The sequence below is a fragment of the Centroberyx gerrardi genome, chromosome 13, assembly GCF_048128805.1.
Source record: "Centroberyx gerrardi isolate f3 chromosome 13, fCenGer3.hap1.cur.20231027, whole genome shotgun sequence".
NCBI lineage: Eukaryota > Metazoa > Chordata > Actinopteri > Beryciformes > Berycidae > Centroberyx > Centroberyx gerrardi.
In genome coordinates, this window is record NC_136009.1 from 22,829,986 (window position 1) to 22,849,636 (window position 19,651).

The 19,651-nt window shown below is 43.4% G+C and overlaps 2 protein-coding genes across 2 annotated transcripts in view; both read left to right on the forward strand.

Annotated features, from left to right (window-relative positions):
- The first annotated feature begins 4,093 nt into the window (after positions 1–4,093).
- Positions 4,094–5,683, forward strand: LOC139930967 (transmembrane protein 200C-like). The gene has a single exon (XM_071924315.2). The coding sequence runs from the start codon at positions 4,094–4,096 to the stop codon at positions 5,681–5,683; it is 1,590 nt and encodes a 529-aa protein (XP_071780416.1).
- A 1,994-nt stretch (positions 5,684–7,677) lies between these two features.
- The window catches only part of LOC139931008 (band 4.1-like protein 3), a 48,469-nt gene continuing 36,495 nt past the window's right edge, over positions 7,678–19,651 (forward strand). Inside the window, exons 1-2 of the mRNA XM_078287953.1 lie at positions 7,678–7,746; positions 16,903–17,021. The gene's annotated coding sequence lies outside the window, so the exon portion shown is untranslated. The remainder of the gene's footprint in view (positions 7,747–16,902; positions 17,022–19,651) is intronic.

Sequence of the window (19,651 nt, forward strand, 5' to 3'; positions counted from 1 at the left end):
GACTTATCACTGAGAGATGGAGAGACTGATGCTGATGATGTGGATGGGGTGAAAGGACAGCTGTGGGTTCCTGTTGGATTCTGAGACTGATTTTGAAGAGTTCCAAAACTCTACTAATCAATTTGGAAAAAGAAAAAAAGGCATTTAACTGATTCTGTCTATCCAGACACTTGGACAGGATGTACTGGCTGTTTTGAGGATTTAGCCTACACCCTTCTAGTAAAGAGACAGACTCTCCAACCACTAGGCCTTCCTAAGTTTAAGTTTAAGTTTAGGTTTATTCATTTAGCGCTTTAAAAACAAAGCAATGTTTGTACGAAAGTGCTTTACAAAACAACATATTGAATAAATAGTAGTACTACTATGTACTAAGGTGCTTTACAGAGAAACATGAATGTACACACACATACACACTGTGTATCATATTGCCTGATCATTCTGTAAAATAATTTTGTGAAGTTCATATTTACACTACTACTCTGTTACTCTGTTAAAAGCATCATTTCAACCAATGATTTTGTAAAAGTTGTTACCTTTCTCAAATGTTTGATTTCTCACTTTAGAATAATGCTGCATTTGCTCACAGTAACAGAGTTTTAAAAAGGTTGACTCAGCAGTACTGGTATTAAATGACGTGCCTGTATAAATCCTCTGGCAGAAGCTCAGAAACATCTGTTGTGTGCCGCTGACTTTTTCTATATTGCACAAGCTTAGATCTATAGGACGGGAAGCAATGGACCCTCTGGATGTACGCAGCACTGGTTAACACCATGGATTAAAAGACAGCTCTTCACATTAAGCATTCTGTAAAACCTCTGGATTACTTCCCATTTCCATGTACTTTGAGATGAACTGCAGCATGCATACTGGAGTGTTTTTTTCTCTGTTCCATCTGGTAATTTATGCCGTAAACAAAACACATTTCTGGGTCATAAATTCGCAGCCAACTCTCTGGAGCATCAGCACAAGGTTTTGTTATTTATGCTCCCCCTGTCCAGTGTAGCTGCCTCTGTCTCCAGTCTCCCATCAGTGAAACACATCTGGATTCTGTCACATTTCATTCTGTTTAACACTCATCTGGACACAGCATTCTTGCAATTACAGGGATGTAACCCAGGGGAAAGGTAGAGGGGAGGAAGAGTGAGGCAGAGTGATGTAAGAGCACCAGATTGTACATTTGGTATTTCTGAATCTGTCTCTAACCTCACCCACACCATCCTGACTAATGTACATTTTAAAATCTATATCTGACAGTTTCATTTCATCATTCCTCTGTTCATCCTATTTTTTTCACCTTTTCATCTAAGATATGCACATGTGGGCCCAAGTACATAACGTGCCACCTGCCTTTGCTGGCATATAAATAAAGATTTATGGCCCTTGACCAAAAACGCTGCTGACATCTGTATAACAGCCAGTAAAATTTAATCGTGCAGGTTACTGATCTGTGTGCTCAGACAGAAAATATGAAACAATACGAGAGTGTTGGAAGTATGAAAATGACATAAATGTCCTCAGCAGCTCTCGTTTTTCACGTTGCCCAATAATCACCTCCAATGTAGATGCGGTTGTCCCGCCCCTGCTGGTCTATTGTGAATACGCGTTCAATTGGAAACCACTCTTCCAGCCCTGGCACCGAAGTGGCGCACCACGACATGCACAGCTGAACGAGGAGTGCGCCTTTGAAGATGCGTGATTATCAAGGCACATTTTCTGGTAAGACACCCGCTGTCTGTGGTTTTTATTGTTATTACCCTCAATTCCTTTTGCCTTTACCTGCAGCAGACACTACATTATACAGAACAGCCGGGCTTCTTTTGTGTTGAATAGTCGGATCTCATGCCACATTGGCTACTAATAGCCTATATCAGGGTGGAACGGGGTTTTCAGAAGTATTTAGTGTTTGATATATGTTGTGTTACACTAGATAAGCCGAGTTGGAGAGTATATTTGATCTTGAATAAATAGACGAACAAGAGTTTTGATGTCAGGAAGGCGTTGGACTTGGAATAGCTCGCTCCTGTCCGTTTACCTAATCCGAGAAAAATGAATTTTGTTGCAATTTGATAGAGCTGTTTCGATTTGTCTTGCATGTTTGATGCTTTCCTTAAAAATTCGCGAGAGACTGAAAGTGAAAAGGTCGCGGAATATCCTACCTACAGCCGAAAGAAAAATATCTATATTTTAAAGCCTGCTGTATTTACAATCTAGTAAAACTTTTTATGGTTCTGATGTTGCCATATAATAATCATTCCTAATAAGCCAGTAAGACAAAGCAGACGGACTGGCATAGTATACAGTATAGTAGCTTTACAGCCACGCAGCTTTGAGTTGTAGGTGTTAGTTATGAAAGCATGGGCTTCGTCAGGCCGTGGAGGAGCCGTGGATGTTTGTCATCTGTCTGTACCCACTGAGCCCAGATATACTGTGTTGTGGTTTGTATTGGAGACAGATGTCTCGCTGTGGCTCTGGACATTTTCAGGACACCTCCAGCTTAACAGCAGCTCATATTTGCTTCACAGCCTTTCCAACAGAAGGGAAACAGATGCGTGGTAATATCAACAGTCGATTACTCATGCAACATTGCACGAAAATATTCGCCCCCGCATGTCGGACGAAGCGTTAACTATACGCTCCCTCCTGCCAGACGAGCAGCTTTTAGACCTGAGACGGTTTGAGGCGAAGCGACGAGTTGGCAGCCTGCGTTCAGCACCGCGGACAGAGACAAAAACCCGAGCTGCCCACACCCACTTCTGCTCCACATCAGCTGCCTCTCTGCCCCAAACATAGAGGTCCGCCCACGCTTTATCACTTTTAGTGCAGGTTGACTTGCTCTTGCCCAGGAGGCTTCTGAGTGCTTATTGGATGTGATATTCAGGGGAAAATCGCTATAAAAAGCAACTGAGCACCGATGTGTTGTTTGCTGAAGCTCAGGTGCGGCGCTCTGTGCTCTGCTCGCTGTGGGAATTGCCTGTAATAACTTCATCATGAAAGGATCTGCAAGCGCCTTCATCATTATTTTGACAGTTAAGGCTGTAAGATCAACACTGATGCGCAAAAGCAACCTTTGAAAACGTCTCCCTAATTGTTGCTCTGAAAATAATTTGTGGAATAAGTTATTCATGAATCTAAGCCCTAAGTCATACATAATTAGGCATGATTAGTCAAATTAAATACCTAGCTACCAGCAGATTCAAGGGGGAATGCACGAGTCTAATTAAGCCTTATCCTCACATTAATATTCAGCCCATGTGGTTGAAGCTCATCAGCAGACGCCTGTAATCATGATAGGTGTTGGTGGCTTCCGTGCCCTTTGGACCGCAGAAACCATCATGCAGCAATAACTGGCCTGTGCTGGCATAATCAGAGAACCAAAAACAAACGCAAACACCTCCCATGCCGCAGAGGCTGTGGTGTGTAAACAACTGGACCAATAGCTTGTGTTTGCCTATTTAATGCGCTGTATGCAAAAGACACGGTCATCTTTTAAAGAGTTGCGGTGGTTCGTGTTGAAATGGATTTGGGGAGAGAGGAGGAGGAAGAATGGAGGTGGGAGAGATTGGTGGGAGAAAGAAAAGAGAGAGAGAGAGAGAGAGAGAGAGAGGAGGAGAGAGGGAGGGCGAGCGAGGTGGAGAGCCATGCCTGCTGGCCTGCTGTCTGGACACATTACATTTTCATAGGCTGATATCGCACCGGCACGGCTGAATGTAGATAAATAGCACTCCTTGTTCTCGACTGTCAACTTAGGTATTTGTCTCTGTTTCGCTTACATCATAGTATTTATAGATCCAACAGCAGCAGATGGATGTTATCTGTTGGATTAGCGTCTACATGATGACTAATAATGTGTCTGCCTTTAGCTGATACTGCACAATACTCAGTGTATTACTCTACACCTAAAAACATACAGCATAATCTCTGGTGTGCGTACAATGTTCCTGGATTTCATATATGATCTCTCGGTGAAGTGAATGTAATTTCTATGTGGCTGTTCTAAATCTCTAAACCTTCTGCTCTCTTGTTCCTAATGCCCTCTCTCTTCTGGTTTTTGTTCTGCCAGGTTGAGTGACAAGCCTGCTGTCCAATCGCCGCCATGATAGCCACAGGTGGCCTGCTGCGCATGAACAGGCGCCAGGACTCGCTCCGCTCCAAAAACCGAGCGGAAAACAAGAGGAAGCGGAAAGCCAAGAAAAAGAAGAAGAACGACGTGGTGGTGGTGAAGGGGAAGCTCAATCTGTGTTCCCCAGCCGGCATGGTGGCCGCTGTCGGAGTTGTAGTTCTCATGGTGGGAATTTCCATGGCCGTTCTGGGCTACTGGCCCAGCCAGAACCAACAGGAGTACCAGGAGCGCCGCAGAACCGGAGCACACCGAGCCAACAGGATGAGCTACTCCAAAAGTCCACAACTTTCCCCTAACTTGACCAGTAATCACCCTCACTCCAACCGGGCAAACTTATTTAACCAGAGCCATGCTAACAGCAGCGCCCCTGACCCCTCCCCTTCCTGCGGCTTCCTCTGCGACTTCCTGGACACTTACCTGTACTCAGACAATCTGAAAGTCTTCGGCCCGCTGGTGATGGGAATCGGCATCTTCCTCTTCATTTGTGCCAATGCGGTCCTGCATGAAAACCGAGACAAGAAAACCAAAATCATCAACCTGAGGGATATCTATTCCACAGTTATCGATCTACACAGCATACGGTCAAAGGAGTACTCGCCCCTCAACGGCCTGGTGAACTACACTCAGTCAAGGAGCGCCGAGGGCCCGTCCGGCCCGTCCGGCCTGTCCGGCCCATCCGGCCCGTACAACGCTAGTGGAATGCTCTCTCGCAGCTCCTGGCCCTCCACTGGAATCGTTTTCCAGGGGGAGTCAGGCGGCGATGAGCTGTTCAGACGCCCATCGCTGGCCAGCAGGCCGCGCAGCTGGTCCAGAGACGTCCAGTCCTTCACAGAAACTGTCTACAGCATCTACAGAGACTACAGCAATAGCAGCGAGCAGACCCCACAGCCCCGACAGTGGGAGACCACCTCCATCGTCACCTCCTCCGTCAACGCTTTCACCTTACCTGTCATCAAACTGAATAACTGTGAGGTGGAGGAGTCTGACAGAGCGGACGCAGAGGGACGCTCAGAGGAAGGGGTCGTCAGCGAGGCCGCGGGTGAAAACAGCGCTGAGGATGTACAGGCGGACAGCGGCCACAGCGGGGAGACGGACGCCAAGGGGACGGATGCCGCGACGACCGACTCCCTCCCGCCTCAGCAGAGCCATGAGGCAGCACCCACAGACACAGGTGACCAGCAGGGAGCGCCGCAGCCTCAGCCCCAGCACCAGTGGACCCAGATGCAGCTGTTCCCCCCATCACCTGTCGCCCGGGCGATGGGTTCACGGCTGTCACTCAACTCCCTCACGGATCAGCCCAGGTCTGCGCGCCGCTGCAGCCTGTCTGTGTCTGCGTGTCGTCAAGGCGACAGAGCCAGGCGCTTCAGCTGCCCCCGTCTGGAGCGCTCCAACAGTAAGGGCTACATCAAACTGACTGACCTGGGGGGCGAGTCCTTCGAAGCCCCCGACACGGACACTTCCTTATTGGCCACCGACCAGGAAGTAGCAGCAGCAGCAGCAGCAGAAGAAGAAGCTCAGGGAGAGGAAGACCTGGTGACACCCAGCACCTCTGTAGAATCCTAGACTGATTTTATGCTGATGAGCCTCTGAAACTCTTTGATGTCTTGTTTTTCCTTGCTTCATACCTTCCTTCTCTGGTTGCTGCTGATGTGAGACTGACCGAGGAAAGGAAACATGGAAGGAAAGCAGCTAAGGACTATTGAAACATAGCCATGAACACTCAAGAGCAAGACTCTTTATAAATACCACATCCACAGCTCAATATTCAGATGTAACTTTTCTATTTTTTCAATGTAGCAAGAGCAATACTACAGACTTGTATGGAGATTTAGTAATGATTTGTAAAAAAAAAAAAAAAAATCCTAGCATAGGTCTGATTTGAAAACAAAGAGGAGTTTTAACTTTTCCTTTGTATAACAGTAGGGCAACTGCAGAAACTGTAGCTGTAGAATTGCCAAAAACAGTCACTGAAAACTTACTACTGTACGACATGGTGTACTGTAGCATAAATATATGCCGCAGCAAACATAATAGTTTAGATTTGTTTCTATACATTGTTATGTGAATACCACGTGAATAGGTGAACTGAATTGAATCTCAGGTAGACGTTTGGTTTAGGATCGGGACCTTCTGGGCGAGGTCTTCCCTATGTGCACACTTGTTTAAATGAAAATTCATGGTTGAATAAACTTGACTGTAACACCTCTGTTGACTCTAATAGGTGTCATTGTGTGATATTATATTATCGGCAGCAACGTGAAACGCCTTGTTCGCTCCAACTGGTTTTACTTGCATTCTGAAAAATTAAAAAGATAAATAACTGAAAGAAGCTGGCCTATGAGTGATTAAGTCTACAGTTTTTACGGATAATGTTTTCCTGCACTTTGTCAGCACCTTTCAGAGCTGAGAAGGATTACGCTCATATTGATATTACATTATCTGTGTTCACTGAACTGAGACCAGTAACCTATAAAAGCCAAGTGACCTTTTCAAGCATCTTTATTAATTGCTGTCGCTACTGAAAAGGTGAATTGGTATTGGCTCATCTGCTGATTCTATTATCCGCTTCCCATGCATAGGAAACCACATTTGTTTTTACATATTTCTCTTCACAGTAATGCAGATATTTTCTGCATGGCTCTCTACCTAGACTAATGGTTATCTAAGTGGGGTGCAGGGACCAGCAGGGAGCCTTGAGAGGGTCCAAGAGGGCCCCAAAAAATTGAGGAATAGTTGAGTTTCACTTTTATTTCAATCCTGAGAAATGAACACAATGAGAGAAACTACTCTTATGATCAGAGGTTTCACTTTCCCTGTTATTGTCACCCCATCTACAGTAGAGACAGTTATATAATTCTGTAAAGAGTCATATGTAACATGGAAAAAAAATTATATTGGGCTGATTGTGTTGCAGACCAATCAAACAGGGGTCTTAATGAGAGAAACATCCTGGACTAGACTAATATGGCCATCTAGTGGTCATACTACATACCCCCTTTTTTTCCTGTATGAACGACCATTAGGTGGCGGTGTGATTAAGCTGGTGAGGTTCCTTTTTTGTGGGCGTGCCGTTCTGTGGGAATGGGGCCGTTTTTTGAAGCCGGGAGGGGCGGGGTTAACTCTGTCCTGCCTGAAGCTGCCGCCCCGGGAAGGTTTGCCAAGGGAGACGCTCACAGGTGTCAGGTCCTTTCTGCCCGGACGACCCGTCTGTCGGGACTCCTGCTCCTCTGGGACACACACCGGTCACATCTGCTGTTTTTGGGGGCTTTGTTCTGGGACTTCCCTCCTCTCAAAAGAGTCAGGTAAAGTAGCCTGTAATGTTGTTTGTGCGCTCAACTGCTCCTCAGGATCGCAACACACTGATATTGTGCTACAGTTGCGCAGTAGTTGCACACTACAGCTCAATACTACTGGACAGCCTCAATGAATGAAGTGCGTTTTTCATAATTTAGGCACTATTACCCGTACTGTAAGGGGTTGTTTACATTTACAGAGGTTCATTTTGAGGAAAATGACACAAGTTGTATCCAATGACTCATTTTATTCCTTTGTTTCATTTTCTGTCTTGTCATTTTCTGTTTGGCCTCTCCAACACATCGGGACCTGCTGACTTGGGACTTGAAATGGTGAGTACCGAGAATTAATTTTCGAAAGGAGGAAGTAAAATAGAGACAGTACACAGACAGTGGTGAAGGACATGTCTGGTGTCCTTAGCAGTAAAGATATTTAATATGATGATTACAGCTTTTTCAGTTAACACTAGAAGGGCCAAAGGATTTGGTGCCAACAAGATGTCAATTTAATTATTATTTCCTGCTCACAATCTCACAATACTGGTTTGTACAGAAAGTTAGTGTAGCAAAAGTCATGGAGGGACATTTTGAAAGCTGAAATATTTAAAATCAGCTGTCTGCTTGTCAGCTTTCCCAGTGTTAAAAACTGCTAAATCAGATCTAGCCACAGACAAAGGCCTCCAGTAACCTCTGCAAATGTTTCTGTGACATTTGGTCTGATGGTCTTTAAGGTGCTGATTGTGTGCTGTGATAGTGGCATGTCCATATCAGCACTTTTCTTAAGCAGTTCCCTCACTTTGAGCACTTCTGTTCTCCAAACTGCTGATCAAGCACATCTTGTTTTCCTTGACGCACACACGCACACACACACACACCTGATCAAAAGTTTACTGGGCAGAGGCAGACAGTTCGGAAAGGGGAAGTTCTCACAGCATGTGTTTCCTCTTATATTCTCCAAAAAAATATGTCAAGGGATCAATGAACGAAGAACTGTGTGCTTTATTATTCTCCCTCATGCTCTCTCGACACATTTAGAATAAAGGTGACCACTGTTGTAATTTCTGTAATGTACCAAGGTCCTGATGGCTGTAATTAAGTTTTCCTTAGCATTTACTCTATTAGGGGTTTTAATCTTAGGAATCAGCCACTTCTTTTTATAGTGGCACATCGTCTCTCTTACTGTTCAGTAGTTTTTAATGGGTTTATGAGGCTGACTGATGAAGTTGAATGTTCAGCACTAGGAAGATAAGACCGGGCAAAGTCCGTGGGACATCACGTTCATTGGTCGGTGGAGGCCCGCACACTCCTGACATTGTGATTTTGTCAGGGCACATACCTGTGTAGGTGTTCATGAATGGGCAAACGCAAATATTGGCCGCACTGGAATCTCGTAGTCGCTGCCACTGTGTACTTTTAGTATGTAAATTCTGTCATACCGTATATGCAAACAAGGCAAGGTAGAATATTCCATGTCCGTGGTCCATGATTTGCAGTTGTTGATATTGAGAGCCAGGAAGAAAATCTTGAATACCAGTAATAAAAGACTTCCAGGTTTTTTCCAAGCTGGACCACTGGAACGCACGGAGGTTGTAATTACGACCTACCAGCTGGGAATTTCCGACTTCAAATTTTGACTGGAACACAGCATAAGAATAAAAAATGATGTCATCAGGTATAAAGTCTGGAGATGCTTTACAGGCATTATGAATGGGAAACTGATTTTGGGGACCTAAAGTGCAAGAGTTTTTATACACTTTTACCGTCTTCCCCACTCATTCATCAAGGAGCGCCTCTGGACTTTATACCTGATGACATCACAAGATTGAGTGTTATTTCTGTGGCTTCTGGCTTAAGGAAAGAGTTGCTCATGTTCACAAATATTGATTAGACTGTCCCAGACTATCAGAGGTAATAAACACAAACTGAGTGCAGTACCTCTTAAAGGCTTTTAGAGCCGGTGCAGAGGAGGAAAGATTACCTCCTGTTGTTGTTATGATGTAATGCTGCTAGTGCTATAGAGTCTCTATCCATGACTATTTATCTAGGGAATCTGACTCAGTAGTGCTCTCAGTTCAGTTCATGATCACTCTCATAGTACTGCAAGAAAGAGAAGCCATTATTTTCCCCCGGTGCTCTTTGCACATGATGAAGCGTCCCAGTGTGCGACAGAATGAAGGACATGGAAGAGCCATGTGTGAGAGTCAGAGAGAGGGGTTAAAGGTTAAATGAAATAGTCTGCAAATCTCTGCCATTATCGTGACTTAGCGATAAGACATGCAAAGGTTGGGATAAAGAATCATCTAGACATTCTTGGGAAAAGAGGGCAGAGCCAAGTGTTGGGATATTACAATATACCCCACCCACAGCCTTCCTACAGTAATACAACCAAGATGATGAGGCCTTGATTAAGGTCACAATCAACTTAAAATGACTTTTGAACTTTAGCTAATTATTCTCATATTTTTACATGAAAATCTCATTACTTTTACCTCCTGGACAGCAGCATATATTTAGTGGTTACTTCATGGCATACCAGTAAAGGCAAACATAAAAATTCCAACTAATAATACAATCACAGATTGGTAACACTTTACAATAAGGGTGCATTAATTAAGGGTTAGTTAATGCTTAATAAGCATTAACTAACCCTTAATTAACAGTTAACTAATGTGTCTGATAATCATTTACTAATGGTGTTCATGTTAACTAAGGTATTAATTTATACATTATTTTATAGTCATCTTTATAAACTATTAAATAATGTATAAATTAATACCTTAGTTAACATGAACACCATTAGTAAATTACACATTAGTTAACTGTTAATTAGGGTTAGTTAATGCTTATTAATTAACTAACCCTTAACTTAGTGTACCCTTATTGTAAAGTGTTACCCACAGATTTTTGAACAATCCCACCCAGCTCCGCCCCTCCCATCATACGTGGCAACGGAGCATTTTTGCAACACTGCTTCCTTTTCCTAAGACACCATGGCTGTGTCCCTGTGGCAGGAATTGCCTCATTTTGATAGATTATGCGCAAAGAATTTTTGAACTTTTGAACAGTCCCTCCCCCAGAAATACGTCAAATTATGGAAGCAAGACACTATCGAAATGCCCTTTCCTTGTGATTTTAAATACAGCAACAGGGTGGAGTAGCGCTAGGCGAAACCGTCTTGTAACCAGAAGTTCACAGGTTCGATTACAGCAACAACCGATGTGTCCATCAAAAGTCAGTTAATCCTCTCAAAATGTCCTGAAGGAAGACACTGAATCCCTGCCTGCTCACTCATTGTCAAATTGCTTTGACGTTATAAGCATCAGCCAAAAGTGTGAAAAGTAAATGGCAGCATCAACCCACTCTTTGCCCTCTGGCCCAGCTCTCTCTCTCTCTCTCTCTCTCTCTCTCTCGCTCTCTCTCTCTCTCTCTCTCTCTCTCTGCCAGGTGGGCAGTTGTTTGCAGTGGGCTTAGTTGGGTTGGACTCGACACGTGAGCGCAGCGCTGCGTACGTTCACCAAAGCCTCGGGGTTGGAAGAGATAACGCGTATGACTCAATCTCGGTGAGCGGAGAGATAAGCTTGTTGGGAGTCTTGTTATCTCCCCACATTGCCTGATCACTTGAGAGCGAGGTATGAGGTTGTCTTTGCCTTATAAAGCTGCAGCTGACTGAGATGGCACCTCCACAATCACGGAGTATTTATAGTGGCGAGTCGGGGGGTCAGCCTCGGCCCGGGCTTCCTTTGAAGACCACTTCAAGTGTGCTATTGTGCAGACACTTCTGTTTCCTGGCAAGACGCTTGTTGGACTTCTCTCAGTTTGTTTCTTTAGAGCATTGCTGTGGACAAGCGCTGGGCTGCCTTGTTCCTGTTTAAGTTAATCCTATCAACTATGTTCCTTCTTCTCTTTTGATTGTTAACTGAACATGGGACAGAAAAGACAGGCTCAGAAGACAGAAAAGAGGCTCACATACTGTAGATTAAAGCAATATTTCACTTAGGAAGAACACTTACTTTTTTAACATACATAAACAGTGTGTTGATTTGGGTTCATGTGCTCAAATCAACATTTATTCCTAACATATTTTTTTTTATAAAGCAAATTTGTTGCTTTCCATAGCAACAAAAGGACCCAATGTCTTCAATCAGGCTTTTTTTCTGACTCTTAGCTGCAAATGGGCATAAACCACAGAAAATATCCTGGACTGCGTTTTCAAAATGAAAGCAAGTGAGTGACATCACCACAAATACCAGGGGCAGGATACTGAATGTTAGAATATTCTACTGAGCCGAAGCACTGATTTCAGCAGCAAGCTCTGCCATGGAAAGGAAAGGGTAGTTCAAAATACTGTAGCTTTTTCCAGCCGCTGCACATGTGCTGCCCCTCCCTTGGTCTAAAAATGCCTCCTCTGCAATCACTTGAAGGGCACAATCATTAGCCTACCACTTTCCAAAGGTTAGAAATACTGACAGCATTTATGATTCCTCAAGATAAGATGTGCTTTATGCAAAAAAGAAAGAAGGGAGTGCTCCTCACCATCTTACTAAATACCCTTTTTCATGCATGCATATCCAGATCATTCAACAATCTGTGTACCACTAATGGCTTTACATGAAAGGGAGAGTTGAAAGCCTGGCTTTAAGATCTGGTTCCCAGTAGGAGGGGCATTGTGATGAGTGTGTGCTCAAGGTAGGGGGCTGATTTGGGAACTTTGGCCCAGTTCAGAGTGTCAAAATCAGACTCTAATTTGGCATATGTGCTTGCTGAACTGTAGCCCTCTAGGAGTCAAGTCGTTTACAACTGAGTAGAGCCAGCCAGCAGGGGAAAGCAGCTTTGGCAGGGGTGAAGGCACAAACTCGAGTTGGGGCCAATTTGCTTTAAGTTCACTCAGTTCAGAATATAAATTGCAAGTACGATTAGCATGATGAGGATAAAGTCTTCATTCTCAATAGTGTCTTCATAGAACATTTTAGATTGAAACATTTCCAGCTTTTTTGAATTTTGGACAAAAATCACTTCCTGAATTGATTGAACAATTAACCGTAACAAACAGCATAGGTCTGCATAAATGCAGCGTACGTCATCCAGTGGAAGGAGAGCCTGGTGAATTAAGTGATTATGGTCGCTCTATATGCGCTAATCAAAAGACAAAGTGGAAATTCAATGCTGTTTTTGAGCATGGCTTCTTTTGGACCAGCAATTATTTCCCACCAGGCCCCGGGGATGGGCAGGAATGCGGGCCTGGACCTGTGTTTTTAATTGGATCACATGGGTGATTTGCCATGTATTGTAAGGGACATGCTTCAATGTAATTACGTATTGATGAAGTGCCAGCTTGCTTGTTCTGACCGCAGCACTGGAAATTGGATTGCTGTAATGATGTTCATAAGGTTACTGATTTTAGAGAGTGGCTTTTACATGTTTTAATGAGTTTTTTGGAATAAGGCCTTGCGGTGTACATCAGCTGGTCTTGTCATTTTCTGTGTAATGATAATGTTGGAGGCGTTTTAAAGTCCTAATCAGGGTTTTTCTTGAGGGGATTGAGTGCATCATTTAGGGGCGTATACACAAAGATCCACGAGGGGCAGGACCTGCTGATGGAAATTTGAGGCAAATCTTATTTATTCCAAAGCGTAGGCATTGAAAATTACCTTCAAAGAAACTATTGATTTGAAATGAATTCATTATGTCCACGATAGATTTTAAGTTGTACTAATATAAATCAGTGAATGCCAAATTGCTATATCAACAGGAGAGAATCTCATTAAGTGTGACCAATTTTATCATAGCTTTCTTCCCACGTAAAGTTTCAAATCAAGTAAAATAAAACACCCACAAACAAAACAATAAAACACCCAATAGGGGTCAGAGCTTTTCATGTCACAGTGGCAGTATCTAGTTCATGTTGTTTGAGAAGGAAAACACAGCTTTATCTTGTCTAATTATGTTAATGTGAGAAAAGACAGTGGAGTCAGGGTCCTAGGGTCAAGCTAAGTTCAAGGTTAGGCATTATTACCAGTCAGAGCAGATGAGCCCCTACACAGGAACTAAGTGTCTGTACACAGCAGAAAAAAGTGAAGAGTCAAGCAGCCACATAGACCAAGTAGAGTCCAGAGATCACATGTTGTCTGTCTGGTCTGGTATGAATCATTCTGCTGACCGAGGCTTGTTCCAGAGACCCTGAGGAGTCACAGATCTGTCCTCACGGTATCTACACTTATCTGCACGTCACTATACATACAGAGACGGAGGATTAATAGAAACTCACAGCCTCAGATTTCCCAAATGGCAGGACTACCAAGAAGTGGCCATAAATATGCTACACTGTGGAAATAATACGCTAGTAATTCATTATTGCAATTAATTTGTTGCTGTGTTGAAATGAAAACATTTCAACCGCAAATCAGACAGTGCATTTTAAAAACTGTCTGTATAGAATTTTTGGCCTGATATTTCAGTCTTGTAAACATTTCCTTAAAGTGGTAATCTGTTTTTTTCTGCATTGATCAAAATAATTAAAAATAGAATTGCCTTAACATTTTTCAGAGTGCAGATGTTTTTTTTCTACTTTGACTGCCATGTTCCATTGGTTCTGCACACCAAAATACTTTTTCTAACTGGGTGAGAGAAGTGTTTTTCTCAGTACATATGGCAGCTTTAAGCCTAGCTATCATTTTATTGTGGTGTATGGGACAGATTATCAAGAGCAGATGTTACATGGACCCGGTTTTACGTATCGCTTCTATCTCAGCGGTGATTGATTCAAAGTTCAGTGATCCATTCCTCGTTTCTAGTTTAGCCGTAAAAGGAGACGAAGATACTTTTACACAACATGTTCACGTACAGTATCCAATCTACCTCATAACATGTGTAGGAATTTAATCTGATTTTCAAAACTTGATTCACTGGATTCAAACAGTGGCCCCGGCCTAATCAACATACTACATCAAGCATGTCAAGTGTCGACTTCAAACTGCCCTGAATGTTTTTAACCGCTATCCTACTGTGACCCCACTACACCACGTTATGTCAGCATTGTGAACTATACTAACCTGCACAAAGAGACTTATGGTATCTTAAAGGAAAATTCCACCTTCAGATACTCAGATTACACTATTAGATATCATCAATCTGTGATGTTCAACGTGTTCCAGGAGTTATTTCGTGCGAGATGTAAGTGATGTAATTTTCTTTTTTTGGTGTATCCGCTTTCCCTCAGCCTGCCTCATCCACTTCTACTTCAGTTAGTGATTTCCTACATTTCCCAGAATGCCTTTTGACAACCCCCAGAGAAAGTGCCTGAGCTTGTTGCATTCAGCTGTTGGCTATACGCGTGGGTGGAGAGAGCGATAGTGATAGTGATAGTAAAAGTGAGAGATTTGTCGGTGGAGAAAAAGTGAAAGTCACACTCCTTACAACATGTCTTGTAGCTGCATTGCATTCTGGTCTATTGAGGCTACTGTCGGTGGAGAAATTGGTCTCTCTGCCTCTTCTATGATGGATTTCTCCCTGTATGATTGTTGAGCGCTGGAAATATCTCAGCGTGACGTCCATGTTTGGCCAGTTGTCTGCAGGAATAAGAAAAATACACCACCAAACAACAAAATGGACCCAGAAATGCAAGATACATCACAAATAGCTATTTTTAACCGTATTTTAGCGTGGATTTTTCCTTTGGAGACAGGATAGTATCTAACCCCTCATGTCCACTTTAAGCTTGTTTATTGCATTGCAGGCACACAGTCACCGCCCACTGGCCAGACAGGCCCTGGTGAGCAATGTCTGAGACGAGTCAGTAGGGTCATGACAGCACTGTGCCAGACTCCACCTGGTCTAAATGGAGCTAACTATTGTTTGGCTGTACAGAGGACAGACATCTTAATCCCAGTTATTTGTTAGGGACGCTCTTGTGTGTCTTGTGAGCCTTTGTGTGGTACATGTCAATTTGCACTGGGTACCTATTAGCAAGGTTTATCAGCAAAATAATGTTTGTGCTTTAAAAAATACAGAAATCAAGGATGAAGTGAAAGTATGATATGCTTAGGAAAATGCAAGAATTATTAGTAGTAAATGGGTTTACTGGGCTTTAATCAGTGAGACTGCTTCTTGTTACTGAAAGAAAAACATGACCTTAGACCTATAGGTTTACGGAAGTATCGCATTAGGCTCACGATGACACAGCAATAACTTATTCCTGCGATCAATGTGCCAAAAACAATCCTTTCCACCGCTTTCCTCAGCTATTGTTTCTCTTATTTCTTCTCCTAGCTTCTAGGCTCACAGGAATATTTTGTTACATCTATTGTCAGGGTGTTGTGGCTCTGAAACTCGCTCTCCTTCCCTGCTGGTTGCTTGCAAAGGCAGTGTTTTAGGATTTTAAACTTATTCCACTGTTGCACGTGTAGTAAATCACTCTGGATTGGAATGTGAAGTAAATTCCTGAAATGTAAAGCATTTGATCATGTTGTCATATAGCTTGTTTTATAAGCTACAGCTAGCTTGAGGGTGAATGGAACGGTAATAATGTTCAAGATGTTCATAAAGGTAAATATGAAGATATAAGAGTTGTACAGTATGTTATTAGATGCACCTTCTACTATCAGCAAAGTATGCATGGTATGTCTAAGTCACTATTTAGGGAATATAAGTGCAACTGTGCCAAAGAATTCTATAGTGCTGATACGTGCATGCTGTTTGTTTATATTTGCACATGTGTGCACTTTATATACTACTAGAGTATAAATAGAAAGCAATTAGATGGAATAAAAGTCAAACGGGTGACTGAGCTGTGCCAGAAAAGTAGGGTCAAGTTCCCACTGGGAGGCGGGAGGCAAAACCCACAAATCCCTAGAGGGAACAACCCAGACACTAATTAAAAACATGCTCTTATGTGCGTATTTGTGTGCAAGCCCATATGTACTGCACCTTTATAGAGTATAGAGCAATGTGTGTGTGTGTGTGTGTGTGTGTGTGTGTGTGTGTGTGTGTGTGTGTCAGTATGTTCATGTGCACACTGCAGGCTGGTGTATAAGTGTTTTTGACTGTGTTTATGATGGGGAGAATATTAGACATAAGTGCTCCCGAGTCGGTGCATGCAGACAGGAATGCTGTGGTCAAAGCGTTACAGGAAAGAGAACAGTGTATTGGTCCGTGTGTCTGTGAGAGGTCTCTGTTTGAAATTCAGTCATAATAGCTCTAGTGTTTTAGTGTTTTTATCATAATCATTGTTCAGTTTCATTTAACGTTTTGATGATCATTTCCCTGTGAATGGAGATGGTTCATACCACCACAATGCCTTTCCCCCAGCACAACAACAAACCTCGTGTCATTAATTGCACTGCTGTGTGTGTGTGTGTGTGTGTGTGTGTGTGTGTGTGTGTGTGTGTGTGTGTCGTGGGCGGGGTGAGGGGTGGTGGGGGGGGGGGGGGGTTGTCTGCTAAAATAATGCCTTGGCTGTCCTGCTATCCCACAATTCTACTCTGAACTGCATAGTGGAGTTTGATAGGCTGGTGGAGAGGGGAACTGCAGCTGAGTAGCACCGCTGTCAGGAAACACAGAAGCCCACTACGAATGCAACTCGCATTTTCAGCTGAAGGAGGACGATTTACCTGGTAATAAGCTTTATTTTTGCAGGATTTCTCTCCTAATCTTACACGGCGGACATCTTATAAGAGATGCATGTAGCCTGCTGTGTACAATTCTCTGTATTATTCCCTTCGCTTGTCATGTTGGGGTCGTCTGACCACAACACCCGCGGTCGATGACAGATAATTGGCATTAAAATACACTTCTACTTTATCCAGTCAAGCGGAAAAGTCGAGTGGACGTGGCTAAACGTCTCTGACATATTGGCCGTAACCTTTTATTCTTCTGTGTGTCTGCAGTGTAACCTTTTAGTGCGCAACATCGTAGCGATGTTTTTTTTTTTTTTTGCTGAATGGGCTCCCTGCTGCAGCCGTTATTTTAATTTTATGAGTCGACGGTTGGACAAATACTGTAAAATCAAAACCGCTTAAGGTGTAGTGTGGTGTAACTTCGAGGTATAAGGTCGAAAACACGGGAAAACAACACGGTAAAGATGTTTTTTCCAACCTTTCATCGCGGCATTTCAAATCAATGAATGGCGACGCTGAGTCACTTGCACACGGTAACATTTGTAGCCAATTAAGGGATTAAAAATATTACATTGTTGGACGTTTAGACGACATATTTGGGTGTTTTTGATCTGCAGTGCGGTAGGCGTGGTTAGAGACAGGATGTCATGGTCTGTATCCTCTTTTAGCATCCTCACATCCTTTTAGCTATGGAATGTAATGGCCTGTGCCTGACTTGACAATTTAATTAAGATGCATAGTAAGCTCTTGTTGCAGTAGCACTGAAAGGCAACGACATTATGGGCCTGTTTGCATGTTTTGGTGGTTTATTCACTGATAATGCATCTTTGGTCACAGCTTTGATTTTCTTGAATCTGCTTTTGAGCTTGCATTAGACTGGAATCTGAGATATAGCCTACTTGTCTTTTTGTACCACCCGTAAGAAAAATAACTACTATAATCCGTTAGTATATATGTGTATATATAATGTAGGAGGATACTGTACAAATATGACAGCAAAGCATAAAGTCCCTTTAGGGATGATTAGGTCACTATAAACTCACTGTTGAGCACCACAGACTGCCATGCATTAACTACTCTTTGAGTGTTTTAAATGTCAAAGGTCAATACTAGTGTTTAGGTTTCATACCAACTACTATAAATGCTACTAAGTGATATACCATCCACTTCTGTACCAGTAATACTTTTGCCAGGAGAGAAGATCAACTTTGAAGTATTTTTTCTCAGTTTCACCACTCAAGCAGAGACTGCTCTTTGACTTTGGAGGGTAGAATAGGCCCCTATAGGAATATTATAGTGTTGTTGTTTTTCATTAGGGCATGGGAGCTAGGCAACAGTATTCTCCAGTGAGTAGACATTGTTTATTACAGCTTCAAAAGACAAGCGTGGTGCGCTGGTTGTCCCAACTGAGGTCAACGAACCCCAAGGTTGAAGTGCCATTTAATATCATGCTGGCTGGCAGACATTAGTGGGAATCGAGTCACAGCTGATTTACTGATTACCTATAGCTAATCTCATAAAATGGTTAATCCCATCTACATCCTATTAAATGGCCGTCTCAGCCTGTGTATAAGCATTAGCACTTCATCTAGCTACCATGATTTAGTACTAATCTTTTACACAAGCAGGCGGGTTCTCATATCTATTTGTCGTAGGAACAGGACAGTTGGATTGACAGTTAACCGACTCAAGCAGAGATGAGTTTCAGGAATTGTTTTCCCCTTCACTCACAGTGGTGATGTTTGTGCCAGGCTTTCAGGGAAGCCAACCCTGGCCTGAAGCTACTGGCCACAACAAAGACACACTGATCTTTTTGCATAATGAAGTGGACAATCAAGACAGTCCAGTTGAGAAAACAATCAGCTAGATGGTCTGTCTGTGCTGTATAGCTCTGACTGCCTTGGCTTTAGTGCTAGTGACGTTAAAGCTAAGATTGTAGACCCATCGAACTGCTCTCAGCTTGGTCTCACCTGCCTCTAAGCAGTCCTGCCTTCCTCACACAGCGGTGTGGAGTAAACATACAGAAATTTTCACGGCATTTACTGATGCACGTTGTTCTAAGGAGGACAGGACCTCACATACGGTGTAACAGAACAGAGCAAGACATACTGAGGGCAGCAGACTCTGCATGTCACTACACGTAACACCCAATAATTATCTCAGTCTTTGGAGGTCAGGACACTTGAAGGCACTTGGGGGCTCAAAGGTCTGCCTCCCGTTTGCAGAGGTGTCTCACTTGAGTGGACAGGCCAGCTACCCAGTATCCTGTTACAGTAGCTGTGTGTGTGTGTGTGTGTGACAGCTGTCAGCCCTGCAGCCGTGTAGAGAGGGGTGGGGGGGGAGTCATATACAGTAGTCCTGCCCAGTCAGGATGGGCCTGGACGTGTCAAAAAACGCTCAGCAGTCACCTCCATGTAACCTCCCCAAGCCCCTAGAGGTCTGGGGGTGGGGGTGGGAGGTGGTTTCAATATGGGCCCAGCTGTGGTTTATTCCGGCTAATGGCACTCAGCACAGATGGCAGCTCCTCATCCTGTATGTGTGTGTGTGTGTGTGTGTGTGTGTGTGTCGGTGTGCACATGCCCCTTTCCAGCAGTGTGCATTACAATCACAAATGGACCTTAAAATGG

What these genes read in the sequence shown, in the direction of transcription:
- LOC139930967 (XM_071924315.2), top strand. Translation starts at nt 4,094, where the DNA reads ATGATAGCCACAGGTGGCCTGCTGCGCATGAACAGGCGCCAGGACTCG.